Source organism: Haemorhous mexicanus, chromosome 1 (assembly GCF_027477595.1).
Source record: "Haemorhous mexicanus isolate bHaeMex1 chromosome 1, bHaeMex1.pri, whole genome shotgun sequence".
NCBI lineage: Eukaryota > Metazoa > Chordata > Aves > Passeriformes > Fringillidae > Haemorhous > Haemorhous mexicanus.
This window is the reverse complement of record NC_082341.1, coordinates 8,373,739-8,389,554: the sequence shown is the minus strand read 5'-3', so window position 1 is coordinate 8,389,554 and position 15,816 is coordinate 8,373,739. Positions and strand designations below refer to the sequence as shown.

At 39.7% G+C, this 15,816-nt stretch overlaps 1 protein-coding gene across 4 annotated transcripts in view; it reads right to left on the bottom strand.

The window, feature by feature from the left end:
• Positions 1-361: 361 nt before the first annotated feature.
• RBM33 (RNA binding motif protein 33) overlaps positions 362-15,816 on the bottom strand; it is a 98,889-nt gene continuing 83,434 nt past the window's right edge. For all 4 annotated transcript variants that reach the window (XM_059839600.1, XM_059839610.1, XM_059839629.1 and 1 more), the window contains 3 exons: positions 14,944-15,132; positions 3,771-3,859; positions 362-3,590 (listed from right to left, as the gene is read on the bottom strand). In XM_059839600.1, coding sequence (XP_059695583.1) covers positions 3,542-3,590; positions 3,771-3,859; positions 14,944-15,132 — 327 coding nt within the window. In that variant the 3' untranslated portion in view covers positions 362-3,541. The remainder of the gene's footprint in view (positions 3,591-3,770; positions 3,860-14,943; positions 15,133-15,816) is intronic.

The window sequence follows — 15,816 nt, the reverse complement described above, 5'->3', positions numbered from 1 at the left end:
TGTACCTGCCAACAGCACAATGGAACAAACCCAGAGAGACCCCATGCCTCGGTCTGACAGTGTTTCCCCTCAGGAGTTAAAGGACAGAGTTGTTTTAGGGTTTTTTTTAATTAAAAAAAAAAAAAAAAAAAGTAGAGCATTCAACTAAAATACCACAGATCATATGGGTACTTCAATATTTTAGTCAAGGCAAAATATGAATAGTTATAAACTGAATTTTCCAGTGGTACAAGATGGAAATGAAATAATTTGAAAAAAAAAAAAAAGCTGACTTCATATAACCACCTACTGGAGTTGCCTATTTAAATAATTATAAAATTATGCTAATAAAAACTGAACAAATAATACACAGATCAGGATATATGTATTGACTTACTAGCATCTTTATAAAAATTTGAAGATATACACAAAAACACATCAACATTTATGGAACCATATCCATTTAAATTTAGATAAGACAACACAAAAAACTAACAAATAGCTAAGATGTGGTTGACTGTAAGCACTTTGAGTAGCATTTTAATTTTAAAAGGTCAATATTTACATACTACATTAAATGCCTTCTCTTTTTTTTCCATTTTGCATTGTATTGTGAATTTACTACAAAGAAAGAACAAGATAATGGTTGCAACAGATCTTCCAAGAAAGTTAACTTAAAATGCTCAGATTTAACTCTGTGCTGGAAGAGAACACATCAAGAACACGTCTGTCTAGCTTTACCTCTACTTCCTCTGGGTTTTTTTGGGAGGAGACAACAAATGGATCTAAAGGAGCTGTATTATCCAAACCAATCAATGCCAAGAGATCCACTTTTCTTATTATTTGAGAAATAAGAGAACACAAACATTTTAAGAAATGACTCACCTAATTGCTACTTTTGCTACTGAGTTTTTTAGGAGATTAGAGCGATATGGTGACAACACAAGGTGTGAGTATGTATGTATGTGTATAATAAAACAAATATAGACATACATACATATGGTAGGTTTACATGTAGGAAGGTACCCAGGTACTGCAGTAAGCAGCTGAATTAATCCCCAGCAATCCACCCATACCCTGTCTATGCACAAGCATAAATCTCCTGCAACTACTGTTAAAGAGGATGCATCTACTCATTAAACAGGCATTGCTCACGTCACTCCTTCATTTAAATAGATATGAGGCCATTTCGTGTCTTTATTCCAAAGCCACACATTTGTCTCAAAAAAAAAAAAAATTTAAAAACCCAAGTGAATAAAAATTTTTAAAACTTAAGTTGGCTGAACCTCAGGCTCTTTGGGATGGATTCAAAACCCAAAGCAGGAGTGTTTCTACAAACTTCTTTGACTTTTGAATCAAACCCATATTCTTAGGCTCCAGGAAACCCTCTAACCCCAATAATGTTTGCTTCTGACAGGACAGCTGATCAACTGCAGATGTTCCTACTGCTGAACTCAGCTGCTGGCCTGTCTGGAGTTTGCATCTACCCCAGATTTCCAGGCACGCACTACTGTAACTCCAGAGATGTCTCCTTGTCCTGCTCACTGCAGAGAAGCTGCTCCCTAACAGTGGGATGAGCAACTGTTTAATGCCTTGGTTTCAAGATCACCAGTTATTTCTTAGGAATAAAAGTGACATAACCTGAGGAGGCAGTGTGGGGGTCCCAGAGCTAATGGAGAGAGGAGTTAAACAGCCTGGAGCTGATCACTCTGCAGGTCTTTGAGGTTGGTCCCACTGGGCACTTCCTACCTGCAGCTTTGTCCTGGGCTTGGCTCTACCCTGAAGCACTAACAGCACTTTCTGTCCAGCAACTGTGGCTGTCATTAAACATTACGCATGAATTTTTTTATACAGGTGGGTGTAAACCCCGCCTCAACGAAAAGATTCTCATTCTGTTACGGTGTCTTGTCACTAAGTTTCAAATGGACTTAAAGAATATTTCCTAAGCACCATGTTATTCAATATTATTTAAATGAACAGAGAGCAGGTCTACCTAGAAGTTTTTTGACAGTACTTATTCCCTCATTAGCTTTGGTAACTTTTACTTAATTGAAAATTGGGATCAAAAGTGGAAGAAAGCCAATTAGGTATCTGTGCCATAAAATCATCCAAAAAAAAAAAAAAAAGATATTATTAAAAAAAGGTACTATAAATTTGCTTAGCTCATTCCTTCCAGCTTGGCATGCCTATTTTGGACCCCATTTGCAACTCTTTTATTTCACACCCATAGTGTTCTTCTGCAGTTACTCAGGTAACAAACCTACATTTCTGCAAGTCCCCCGCTTCAAAAAGTAGGTGGAGTGCTTAAGAGTATTCCTAAAATAAAGCATGAAGCAAAACATCATGGTCTAAAAACTAAGGAAATATTCATAAAAACTGGAATCCAATATAAAGATGACACTTTAATAAGTTTATTCAGAAGTAACTGAAAAAAATTGTTACTTTGGCAACCTCATCTGGATGGTTTCAACCAAAAGGAAATATTATGAATTTTACTTTGAATAAAAGATAAGCTCCTTAATGTTTGCATGGCATTTTTGGGAACTGACACATTCATCAGGAGATTCACAATGTCCTATAGTCCTTTATGTATCAGGAACACCACATCAAAACAAGTCCCTTCAGTTATGGGTTTCTTACGGTTCAGCATTAATGACAAAATAAATCTCAAAGAAAAAACCTGATCAAAATAAAACATGAGGCAACCATGAAACACTAGGCCAGAAGAACTATCAGGAATGCACCACTCTTCCTGCATAACATTTTTGAAGTGACCCACCAAATACTTATTTTTCCTTGCATCTGGCAGTTATTTAAAACAACCTAATTACAACTCAGAGTTCACTACCCCACGATGCTACTGAAGGGCGAAGATCCTTGTTTTTAAAAACCAAGGGAAAATACAGCAGTGTTATTCCTCCTACACAGGGTTTTATGGAATAAGTGGAGTTGGAAAGAGAAAATGGAAGTCTATGTTGAAATAGAAAAATGCACAGACTTATTTACAAAGATCAAAACTACAATTTTCCAGTGTCACCTCCAAAGCTTCTCAGCAAACTGCTATTCAGCAAAGCAGACCATGTTCAAATCTATGCAAGAATACCTTCTGTGCTCTCAGGTATACAATGCAACTAATTTGTTTAGAAAAATGAGTTTTCATTCAAATACCTTGCACTGAAGATAAGAGCAACCATTATCAAATATTCTTTGCTATTCTTTGAAAGTTTTTCAAATCTTTCGCTGTAACCGTTCTCTCTCAAGTCACTGTGGTCACACAGTAGGATCCTGAAGAACAATGTCTACATGCATCAAAAGCATTTTGGAAAAAAAAAACCTCTATAATTCCATGTGGTTACAACAGAATGTGAGGAAACTGAAGAGAAATTCCACCTTTGCAGATCCTCTTGAATTCACCTCTCCTGGAGGTCACCTTGGTGCTTTCTGGAGTTCATCAGAGCAGTTACGGACTGAGCTGACAGGGTTCCCAACCCAATGGATTTTCCTCTGTGAGTCTGTAGCTCCACAGTACACTGAGGCTGGTGCAGGGACTTCTCTGCAGACATCACTCCACAATCAGTGCCACGTTGATGTGGGACAGATCTATCATGTGCCTGTTAAAAGTTAAAAGAAAGTTAAATGTGGTGCTCAGTGATTCAGGCATGGAGCTTCCATGAAGGTCACTAATCAACAGATGCTTTATTGGATTAAAGAAACACTGAGCCAGAGGAGACTGATTTTATCTTCTGAAAGGAGGGAAGGAACCATGGTGGCAGCAGTGCTTAATTATTTACCTGTGGAATTTCTGTTGAAATGCTAAAGCATGTGCTGGCTCCTTGAACTTTGCTATGGCTTTCCGTTGCTGAGGAAGCATCTGTAAACTCTGCAGAGACAAAAAAGCCAAAACATATTTTTAATATTCAAGAGATCTACTTCACAACAGCCCCTTATTTTGCATGAAACCAACTGAAATTTTGCGGTATTCTTTATTCAGAAACAGATTTCTGTTCTCTTATTTGTTGCAATAAAAGAATGGACTGGAAAGAGACTTCTGAGACTGCAGTCAGGGTCCCAGCTGATGGTGTTTGACTTGGTGTTTTAAGCAACTGTACCACCTGGAAAACCCAGACTGTACCACCTGGAAAACCCAGACTATCATCACTTGTTAAGCAAAGGTGACAACTCTTCAATCCAGGCAGATGAGCCAAACCCCACAGCCAAACTCCCACCAAGTAAGAAGCATTCAGCTGGTCAGGGCTCAACTGCCCACACAAACACCTGGAGTCATTTACCTGATATACATTAAGAGATCAGGGCTTTCCACAGGTTAAGCAGGGCAGGAACAGAAAAAAGTGTTAAGTTCTCTCAGCTGCACATCCTCATGCTGTTTTTATAAAACAAGTGGCCAGCTTTTGGCAGACACCACCACAAAACCCCACTGAGACGGGTTAGGTCACCACATCCAAGTCCTCCACACAACACACATCTCCCCAGACAAGTCCATCTGACACCTGCCTCCCATACCATGAGAGCAGCAGCTCACAAAGCTTTGGCTGTGACAAACCCCCTACACATTACTGAGCCCTCCAAAACTACAGCACACCTCAGCCAGGACTCTGGAGAAGTCATGTCCTGATTCCCTGCTTGCAGCAGGTCAGGCTGACCCCAGAGAGCAGTCCTGTGGCCTTGGCTATGAGGTGTTATCACACTGATGAAGATTAAAGCTTATGCTTTGAGTTAGCACTCAGTTATAACAGAATAATTTTCCAAAAGACACTTGAGAAATTCAAGAAGATGAAGCTTTACACATTAAATAGCTACATATCCAACAACCAGTGAGAACAACCAGCAAGTATTCAGCATCATAGAATACTCAGGATGGAAATATGATCCTGAAATCCTGCTGCCTGTGAACACAGGCCAGAGATTTCAGAGTAATGAGGTTAAAACAGATCTGAAGGCTTCAATCGAAATTTCACAGTACCACAGTGATTCCAACATCTCACAGAAAGTTCTGGATGTTTAATAGCCTATGCTGCAGCACATTAAAGACAGAATTTTTCTGATTCAGCTTCCAGTTGTTCTTACAGCTTTGGATGCAGAATAAAGAATTATTAACATTCTACTTTTCTCTGAGTTTCTACAGAATGGCAATACAGTTTTACACTGAGATATACACACACACACACAGAGACAAATGCATGTATATGGACACCTTAAAACTTTTCTAGATTGTCACTTCCTGATGGATAATATAAACAAAATTCTTTGTTCCAGCATTTTGCCTGGAACTCAGCTGCATCCCCCACACTTGGATGATTCCAGCCCCATGATGGTCAGTCTTCAGGATTTTAAACTTTACCTTCAAAAATTCTGTATCACCATCTAGACTGTTAAAAAAGTACCACAGATCTTTGGAGAAAGCAAGGATTCCTTGGGAAAAAACATACAACCCCACTCAACACATTTTGAGGGCGACACACTTTGGTATCTTAGTGAAAGAATTTTTAATCCCACTAAGCTGTTCCCTGTTCATTCAACCTAATGGAGCATTTTAAGCAAGATGTCATATGCCTAGAGGAAATTTGTTATTAAAATTGTCTACTTCTATCTTTTTTGAACACATAAGACTCTCTTGGTAAATGTGTATTTAACAAGAGCCATGGCACCAGATAAAGTCCTATTTCTTTGCATGTAAGCCTGACAATTCAGCTTTGCCACTTTCTGTAACTTACCTATCTGTGATTTTGAAGCAATTAATTTTGCACCTTCTTCTAACTGACAGGAAACTTTCCTCTCTCCAGGAAAATCACAGATGTTTAGTATTTCCACCAGCCTGTGATTTCAAAGTGAAAGCTGAGTAAAAGTTAAAGGATTCAGCAAATCTGATAAGCATCAGTAGGTTAATTTTCATTTAATAGTTTTTGGAAAGCTACTATGATGAAAAGGTATAGCTAAGTCACTGCTGGTAGAAATAGGATTTAGCTTAAATAAAAACCACTCAGAGGATGACCTTTATTTCTTTTTAAATCAGAATGCTCTTGACACAGTTAAGCACATTTTACCAGCAAGAATGAAGTCATGCTGCAAAACGCAGTGGTGAAAGACCCTGGATAAAGCTGAATTCACCTGCAGGTTTATCTGCAGGAATAAGCGACAGAGATGCTGAAGTCTGTGTTCTCCTCCCTTACTGATCTCACTTTTTTATGATTTATAGAACTAGATCTTAACACATGGTTTCTTGACACCATTTTCTTGCTAAAAAAGAAAGAACCATGAACTAAGTAAGTCCTATCACTGAGGACTGTGCTTTGATGACTAAAACTTAAACACAGCCCTTAAATAAGCTTTGGAAAGAACCAACTTTAAGAGTTGCCAACAAAAGTATCTGATTTACAACTAAAAACAAACAAACAGAAAACATGTTCTGTTCAAAGAAGTCAACACTTTTAACAAGAGAAAAACCTGTCTAAATCACTGAAAGGATGAATACTTCAGTGAACAGTTCAACAAGAGGAGCTTACAAGAACCCAGGGATGCACCCTGCATGTCCTGCTGCCAACTGATCCTCCCCACAATGTCAGGTCTCACTCAACTAGCACAGCAGATTCTCCCAATGCTTTATGCTCCAGACCCCTGTTGTGATCAACTGAGGAAGAGAAGCTGCTTTTGGTGACTTTTCCCACAAGAACTGAGACATTATTGCATTAATATTCTTGAGAGGTGCAAAAGTAAAATTTGATTTTGCAGTTTATACAAGCATGATGATGAATTATTAACAAGTTCCTCAGTAATTAGGCATGTAAAAAATTGACTAAAGGAAGACATTCTGGTGTAACACAGACTTATTAACAAAATTAGGCAAAGCATCTAAATATTATTATAGATAACTTATTTATACTTTCTTATGAATTAATAAGCTTATTAACTGACTAGTTTGGGTACTGTGTTCTTACACTGTATTACTGCTTTATTTTCCAAAGCAAAAAAACCCCCAAAAGCAATCAAAACACTACATGCATTTTAATACTCAACTGCTTTTGCAACAAGGCATCAGTTCTTGGCTAAGTTTACTGAAAAGCATCTTTATCAGATTTAATTTTACTGGTCAATACAACTATGGAAACAAAAAACCACCCACCTGATCCTTCACTGAACTGCCTAAACATGACCCATCACCCAGCCTGGGGTAAGGCAGCAGCATCTAATGCTGCAGTTACAAATGCCTAGATTTAAGACAGAGAATTAAGGACTGCAAAACAAGGGATAAACTAATGCTGCACAAACAATACTGCTCCAGTTGGAAACTGTATGAAAAATATTAATTTAAATGGGTTTGATTAAAATTCTCAGCCTCTGCTGCACTCAGACTATGTCAGCAAAAATGATGCATAATCACTTCATGTTTGTTAAGGTATATGAGGTATATACACCTTCCTTGGGTATAGATAAAAAACCCTTCTGGTTCTGTTTCAACAAGAGACAATTACTAAGTTAAGTTACTCTGAAGATGTGACCAGAGTCTGAAATGCCACCATCTCTGCTGTGTTTTCAAACAAATCCTCATCTATCATGACTTGCAAGTGTGAACATTATGCACCCAGCTAACAAAGATTTATTTATGTTCTGATTTTGGGACAATACCTTCTTACTCACTTCAGTACCTAAGCCCTGAGCTTTATGTTTTAAGAACACTGATGATAAAACACACAACACATTTATCATAGGTGCAGGGCCTGAGCTGCTGCCATTCCATCCTGAGCAGACAGGCTATGGGCTGGGCATAGAAATTAGCAGTTCCACTTCAGCAGAAACCTGAAGTAAAATTATTGCATGCTTATCCTACTGGATTATTTCTGTCTTTTTGAATTTGGGGTGATTTGCAGTTTAGAGCTGTTCCTACATTTGGAAGATGTGAACAGCTACAGTCAGAAGAAAACATTCCTTGTGTACCCTGTGGTATTTTATTACCCCAAAATATTCAAGGCATTATCTCAAAGACTTACTCCATCAGCTTCTGCTTTTGTTGATTCCAAACAAACAAGCTAGGAAAATACATCCAAAAATTAATTCATTTTACAAATCTTAATCATGTTACCTTGCTAGTTTAACACACTTACACTTCGTCCTTTTTGAATAATTTGGCAGCTGTTCTGGTTTTTTTTTCAGTGATAACATTCAATAGCCCCTCGCCCCTTCTAAAAACACATTATTATTTGAAAACACAGAGGCACAAATACCACTGCTGATGGGCTCAGGCTCAGCCAGTGGTGGGTCCATCCTGGAGTTGGGTGGTATTGCCTCAATCAGACACAGGGGAACCTTCAGGCAGCTTCTCACAGAATCCACCCCCAGTACAAAAACACAGCCATGCAAATCCAACACCCATTTCTCAAAAAGCAACTTAGTGTGCTGTTCTTAGACCTGAGGCAGCACCACACACGACTAATGCCAGCTGCTCTCTCCTTTTCAAAGAACAAACATTCCTACAGCAATCCTTGGTCTTATGATCTCCATTGTAATGACAAAACACATGGTTCTGTTTCCCAAAGGATGATACCTCAGTAGGAATTTGATCTGAGTTTGGTATTATTCTGTGACCTACAGATTTTGAAAGGCCAGTGGTGGGAGGCAGGGGAGGATGCAGCTCTGCCTCTGGAGACCAGCTGGTTCTAGTGAGCATTGCTTGATTTACTGGGAGGGCCCCCACTCTTCCTCCACAGGAGACTTCTCTACTGCAACACCAGAACCTCCTATCATGAGCCCCTAGACTGAAATACCACAATCCTCCCAAACGTCACAGCTCTGAGAAAACAACTTCATTCACATCTTCTCTAAGTTGACCTAGTCAGATGTTCACCAGAGGATGAAAACCTCTTCTGGGACCCACTCAGGTGGAAAGGATTGACAATTCACACAATAACTTCCAAGGGATTTCAAATGACTGGTTACTTCACAGATTTGGCTGTACAGATCTACTGTGCAGCAGCTCCTGATAGCAGCCTGAGGTCACAGGTATTCTGAGCATGTTTGACTCTGGAGGACAGAGATTACATTCTGACATATTTCTAGCATTAAAAATAAGAAGCTAGTTTAGAGTGAGGAAGAGTATTTTACATGGAAGGGATTTAGGAAGCACAGAGCTCATATTGATCTTGATTGTCTTCTTTTTCTGCTGAGGAACTGGAATGGAAAGATGCAGATCTTAGGCTGAATGGAAAATTCAAGAAGCTCAGTATTTCATAATCATACTTTTGATTGAGAGCTTGCTTACAAGCTGTTTTAAAACACACTATTTGACTCAAAAACTTAAAAAACAATCAGCAACTCTGGCTTTTTCTGCAACTGAACTACTACCAGTGACTAAAGCATGAATATCATAAAAGGAGCACTCCTTCTCTGAAGGTATTTCCTTAGGCCTGAAGATCTACACTGCCCTCAAGTTCTCCTCTATCCAAGCTCTGTAATTAAATTTGCACTTACCTGTACAATACTGAAATAGCCACAGTATGACCAGAGCAGCACATTAAGGTTTAGTAAAGCTTCACTGCAAAACCAAGGGCCTTGAGACAAACAGCAGGACATCCTCAAGTACAAAGCAATAGACTGCAGGATGCAAACACCTTGGACACCAGAACTCCCAGAGGTTACACAGAGAGTAAGAAGTGAAAAGTGAGATAACAGAGCACTGGGAGATGGAAACCAAGCAGGTGGGAATGAGACTGGAGCAAGCACTTGTTTCAACCATAGGAGACACATAGGAAATGAAAGTTTCCTCCTTCACTTAATTTCTCTCACGAAGTAAATGCACTGCCCACCATACCACACATTCAGTTCACCACTGGGTTTGGGATTAGGGGTGCCAGTTCATACAAAGCTGCTAAAAACCACGTCTGTGCAAAAAGAAAGCAAACTTCCCCAACCAACATCATCTCTAGTGTGTGATCCAAGCTGTTCTGCACCAAGTCAAATAGCAGCACAGCAGGCACTTTCTGAACAGAACAACCAGATTCTATTTTTGCTTCCCTCCCATCAATAAATGCAGACATGTTTTTATTGTCCTCACAGTCTCCTGATACCTGAAGCATCTTTCCTGGCAGTGACACTTTCCAGCCACTACCAGCAGGCACAGAGGCTGGGACAGAATGTATTTATTTCACCCTCAGCTGTTGCAATTGATCTCTTCTACCTTCTGTTCCTCCTTTCTGCTTTTCTGACACCTTTGACTTCCTACTATTTGCCCTTAAAAGTACTCAGCTTTCTTTTTCCATATGCAAGGTGTCATGAGGGGAAAGGCTGTTCTGTCCCTGAGCTGGGCATCTGTCACTCCCACACAGCTCTCCATCAAGGCTGAACTGGACAGGTTCATGATAGACCTGCCCTTCTTTTCCCCCAGCCCCAAGGATGGAGCAGGACTGGCCACATCTTCCCCCATAGCTTCTGCAACAGCTGAAAATGTTTTCACAAGCAGAAAGACTGCAGTGGTCCCCTGGTCAGGCTGAGCACCTTCTGTCAGAGCAGAACCCCCTGCTGCCCTGCAGGAGCACCCTCGTTCTGGGTGTGTGCACCCATGGCATTTCCCCTGATGCCTCTGTGTACTCAGATAAACCCTGGGAATGCAGGCAGGGCAGGGCTGGCTGGGGCTGCCTTTACAGCAGCCCAGCACTAGGTAGCACTGTCACTCCAAGAAAGCAAAACCAGGCACATCAGCACTGCAATTGCTTTTCCAGAGCAGAAATGACAGTGTTAGCAGAGCAAAACCCTCATTTGTAGAACTACTCAAAGTACACCTATAATCCCAACATTCTCCTCACCTCTGATACACAACAGAGGTGCTTTCCCATTTCCTCTTTTTGTAAGCAACAGAAATTATAATCTTAAATCTTCAAATACTGAGATTTTGCACTGATGCTTTATGTTTGCATGTAAGAAAACATGATTAAAGATTATGATGATGATGGAATACCTCCATAGAACAATTCCCCCAGTACTCAAATTATCTGAAGATCTAGAAAACAGTCTATTCTACCTGCCACCATCCAAAAAAACCTCAATTCATCTGAGGGTGGCAATAACTAGCTGAACACAACTCTCTTTAGACAATATAAACATTAAACCTGAATTCAAGAGCACAAAAAAATAAAAATGTAAGTGCTGTTTCTCATGACCTCTGCTACTTATTAGTAACCTACTTTATCAAGAGGTTCTGGATGGATGTGCATTCAATGTCACTGCTCCACCACCATCCTCAGGAGGCTTTAGTTTGGTGATGTGCACAGAAATCTCCTGTAATTTCCTTCCATTCATTTTGGAATACATAATTTTATTTGTAAAACGTAATTATTTTAGAATCAGCAACGAAATTTTACTGCAGGTACATTATTTGCTTCTGAAAGCTCATCCTCTCCAGAAAGAGTATGACATCAGAGTGTATGCTGGAAGGAAGCACTTCTGCTAATTTCACCATGTTTGAGTTGTAAAAGGCAGCTGTAACAAAGGGGATGTTCCTGAAGCCCCAAAGATTTTCTTATAATCAATGTCTTCAGAATCTTAATGGTATTTTTTTTTCCTATGTTAATAATAGAGAACCTTTAGTGAAGTGGGGATGAGAATTAGAGAGTTTCCAGTGATTAGGCAACAGAAGGTATTTCAGAGGTTATACATGAGAAAAGATAATTTTCTCCCATTTCTAGGGTATGGGAAGGGAAAAATGCCAGATTTCCAACTTCAGCTCTAAATATCCCCCCATCCTGTCTTATGCATGCCCAGTTATTCCCAAACTGTGACTCACTGACGCCTCAATGAAAGCTGATGGCAAAGCTGGGAGCACTGAACATCATAAACTGAGGGAAGTTTTTAACTTCCCTTCCCAAGCTTTGTGCAAGGTGCTTGTACCTTGAGAATGATACTGACAAGAAAAAGCTAAAAATAAAACCCCAAGCCTTTTGGACCCAGAAAAGCAAAGTAATCTCTTCCTCCCTGTTAACTCCATTGATAGATTATAGACTTTTTCCACAACTTAAATCTGTTATGCCAGCAAAGATTCACTTTCTGAGGAAAAACACACAGGATGATCACACTGTAACAAATTCAGGATATTTGGAACCAAGAGCTGGTGTGGGCTCAGTTGCTTTACAGATGTCCCAGCATGGCAGGTGAAGATGAAGCAGAGGTCCTCTACCAGATGGGACAAGTGCTCGTGATCTGTTCTTCTTGGAAAAGAGCAAGGAGCTCCTTGGATTTCTTCCTCCCCTCTGGGAGCTCTGTCTCAGCCACTCCCACCTTCAAATCTTGACTGCAGCAGAAATTGATACACGAGATACTCAGATTTCTGAGCTGTGTCTGCATGCTGCTTTAAAGCAAAGTGCTTGTTTAACATCAGAGGTGCTTGTTTAACCATGTCCCACAGTTTGTGAATCCTTACCTTTAACCAGGTGGATATGTGTCATTTCAAGACACTATCCAGGCATGAAGAGAACTCCCTAAGTTTTGATTCAGATTTAAATTTCCTTTACAATTGCAAAAAATAAGCATGAGTTCAACACCCTTATTTCCCCTGGAGACAAATAAAATGAAAAATCTTGATCTCAAAAGAGTTCAGTTCCTTAAGCAAAATTTTGGTGAATATAGTCAACAGCTGAAGACAGGATATTCTACACCTCAAAGACTGAGTCAGATAGAACTGACTCTCCTTTCCCCTCCCTTACTATTTCTTCAGCTCCTTCAGAAACCAGCTAAAAACCTGGGCATCTTGGCCTAATTTCAAAAAAAGCAGCTAGAATTTCACACCTTGCTGTCTTCTCAACACTGCCATCTCCCCAAATCCCTCCTATTTTAGTTCATCAAGCTGCAACACTTCATCTTAGGGGACCAGAGCTCTGCACTACCCAAGATCTGTTTGCTGTGGTCCATGCCTCCCACAGGAACCCCCAAAGCCTGGGAAGAGTCCAGGCCATGGGATGAGCCCTTCCAGCCACTGCTGGGCTCTCTTCAGCAGCTCCCTGCAATGTCCCTTATATGAAACATATATTAAAGGAAGAATGAGGAAATAATTGAGTCTCCCTTTGCTATCAGAGCCTCCTGACCCTCCCAGCTGCAGGGGATTTTGTGCAGCACTGAGCACAAGCAAGAGTTAAAATATTAATTTACAACCAGGAGAAAATCTACTTTTGTAATTCAGGATATTGACCTCTTTAAAAATCTAGCACCAGCTGTATAAAACTAATTGCTGTGGGCAGCAACAATGCAGATTTTCAAACATTCTGTTTTCCATTCTTGTCCTCCAAGTCACTTAAAATTGTTACAGCATCTCCTCATTTGGTGCATGAACACTTCTGTGGTGCCACTTGTATACCATTAAAAAAAAAAATCAAAAAGCTAAATATTACAAATGGTGGAACCAGTTTCATATTCTTCCTACAAAAGCATCATTTTTTTTCCTGCATATCTCACCATCTGTATTTGTGAAACATCATTTAGTCTCACACAAGCCAGGAAATTTCTAGCCTTCTGCAAGTCAGACTTGAAATTCAAGTGCAGAATTAGCACAAGAGCATTCTGCATCATTAGCCAAATTCAAGCATCTTGTTCAAGCACTGCTTCTAGATTTCTTGTAAAGAAAATGGATGATGATTCAGAAAGCATAATTTCCAAAGGTACAGTTGATGCTGTTGCAAGAATACAAGTTCTGGAGGGAACAGATATGCATCAAATCCCACTAGAAAATTAGTCATTGTTTTTTCTCCTGTAAGTACATCCTCCTCAATTGGTCTGTGACATTGAATTGAGAGACCAGGGTTTGGAGTTTGCTATGAAACAGCAAGTACTGAATAAATTTTTTAGCACATTCTCAATAACTTCTCTCAGTTGTGAGATTTCATTGCAGGGTTTCTATTAATCTCCTTCTAATATTCTCATGCAAGATTTAGCAAGTAAACACTGAATAATTTCCTAGAGTACTACAGAACACAAAGGCACAAAGTATTTTGTGAGGGTAGTTTTGCTTTCCCAAACAAATTAAACCTCTCTGAATTGATGACGTAAATAATTCAACATTATTCCATTTACTAAATTAGGAACAAGTGAGGCAGAGTGCTCATTTTTAGGAGAGCAGTCTGTTTTGCAACAGAGAGATGATCCCAGTAATAAAGAATTCTCACAGAACACCTCCAATTCATGCATTACATTTGTCTGAAAACGTTGTTCCTGTCAAAAGGAAAGAAATTTCTCACCTGTATTTTTCATTATTCATTGACTGATATTTTTAAATGCAGTAAAAATAAGTGAGAGAGGGCCTCCTAAGCCTTTCACTGCTTTGAAAACCTCCTGCTTTCCTCCAGTCATTTAACTGACACATCAGTTCCAGGAGGCAGTTTGTGAACAGAAGCTGCACAGCAGATACAAGTGTGTGCATGTCATAACCTTGCCCACAGGCCCCTACCAAAGAGAACCTTCTAAAAAATTAAGGATCAGTAAATTCCTCCAAAGAAGACTGAAAAAGGAAAGGATGCTACACAGTATGAAATGTCCTCTGGGTCATTAGGTGCTTGTACCCCCAGACTGCAGTGACAGGAAAAGGAAAATGTCAAAAAAGGAGAGTAGGTGCAAGTCAACAATAACCAAGGACAGCACCCAAAATACATCTGCTTTGATATGACCATCTGGCTCTAACAACCTCACGGAATGGACAGGCTTGTATTGCCTACAAAAACAACACAGATAGCACACAAACTCCAAAATGAAGGATTTTGCAGCAGGAATGTGATGCTTAGCAAAATCCTACTGTGCCTCCTGCGCTGCAGTATCATCACGTGCTTGCCTTTGCTACCAGGTGTAGCTTGGTGGGTGGGGGTGCCTTCAAACATAAATTACCAATAAACACGCATTGTATTTAGTGTCAGGGAATTAATTGAGCTTTCCAGAATGAAAGCCTTTTGGCACAAAAATGATAAACCAAGGTTGACCTACCTGAATGGGTCCCACTGACATCAGCAGGTTTTTCAGTTGGACATCAGTAGTTGATGAAGAAAGCCCTTCAACTGACACAACACAGGGCTGAGGTTTGCACTCCACCACTCGCAGGTTCTGTTTATTTGGCATCAAGCGTCCTCGGCCCATCTGGCCTGCTACTCCTCTGCCTCTGCCGTGCATAATGACCTGCCAACAACAAAAGTAACAGTATTTTGATTTACTTACCCACTGACTCTTGTGTGCTGCACTTGACAGAGGATATAAAAGTTGGCTATTTACTTGAAGACTTGATTAAAGTCTTGATTTAAAACAGCTTGTTGCTGTTTGCAAATTTGAAAGGCCACTTACTAACATATTCCTCCACTGCTTATACAAACCTCTTTTAGCAGGATAACAAGTTATATATTGAGTTATATATACTGCATTCATCCTAGAAGCCTCAGCTCTAGCACAGATTGATCAATCACACAGTGGAGGATCTCAGACAAAAATATATAACCTAGTTTTCAACACTGATCACATCAGCAGCATGTGTTCAGCTTCCACATTTTGAGTATGGACAAAAAAACCCAACAGGTGATCCCTCTCCTTCTTCTATTCTTAACCCATAGTTCAATCTAAGGAACTCACAAGATCAGCAAAGTGCTTCAAGCACCTTCAATCTCTACTGCTACCAACTCTTGGTTTTATTGCATAAGGCTAAATAACTTTTAAATAACTATTTTCAAAGTTTCTCTCCCCTGTACTCTGAAGCAGAAAATGCATGGATTTAATTCTTGCAAATTAAAAGTTGAACAGTGAGAGAGTGGAAAAATAACAATGACACAGAGTAACAAACATTTAACAGAGTTAACACTTAACACTGAGTCA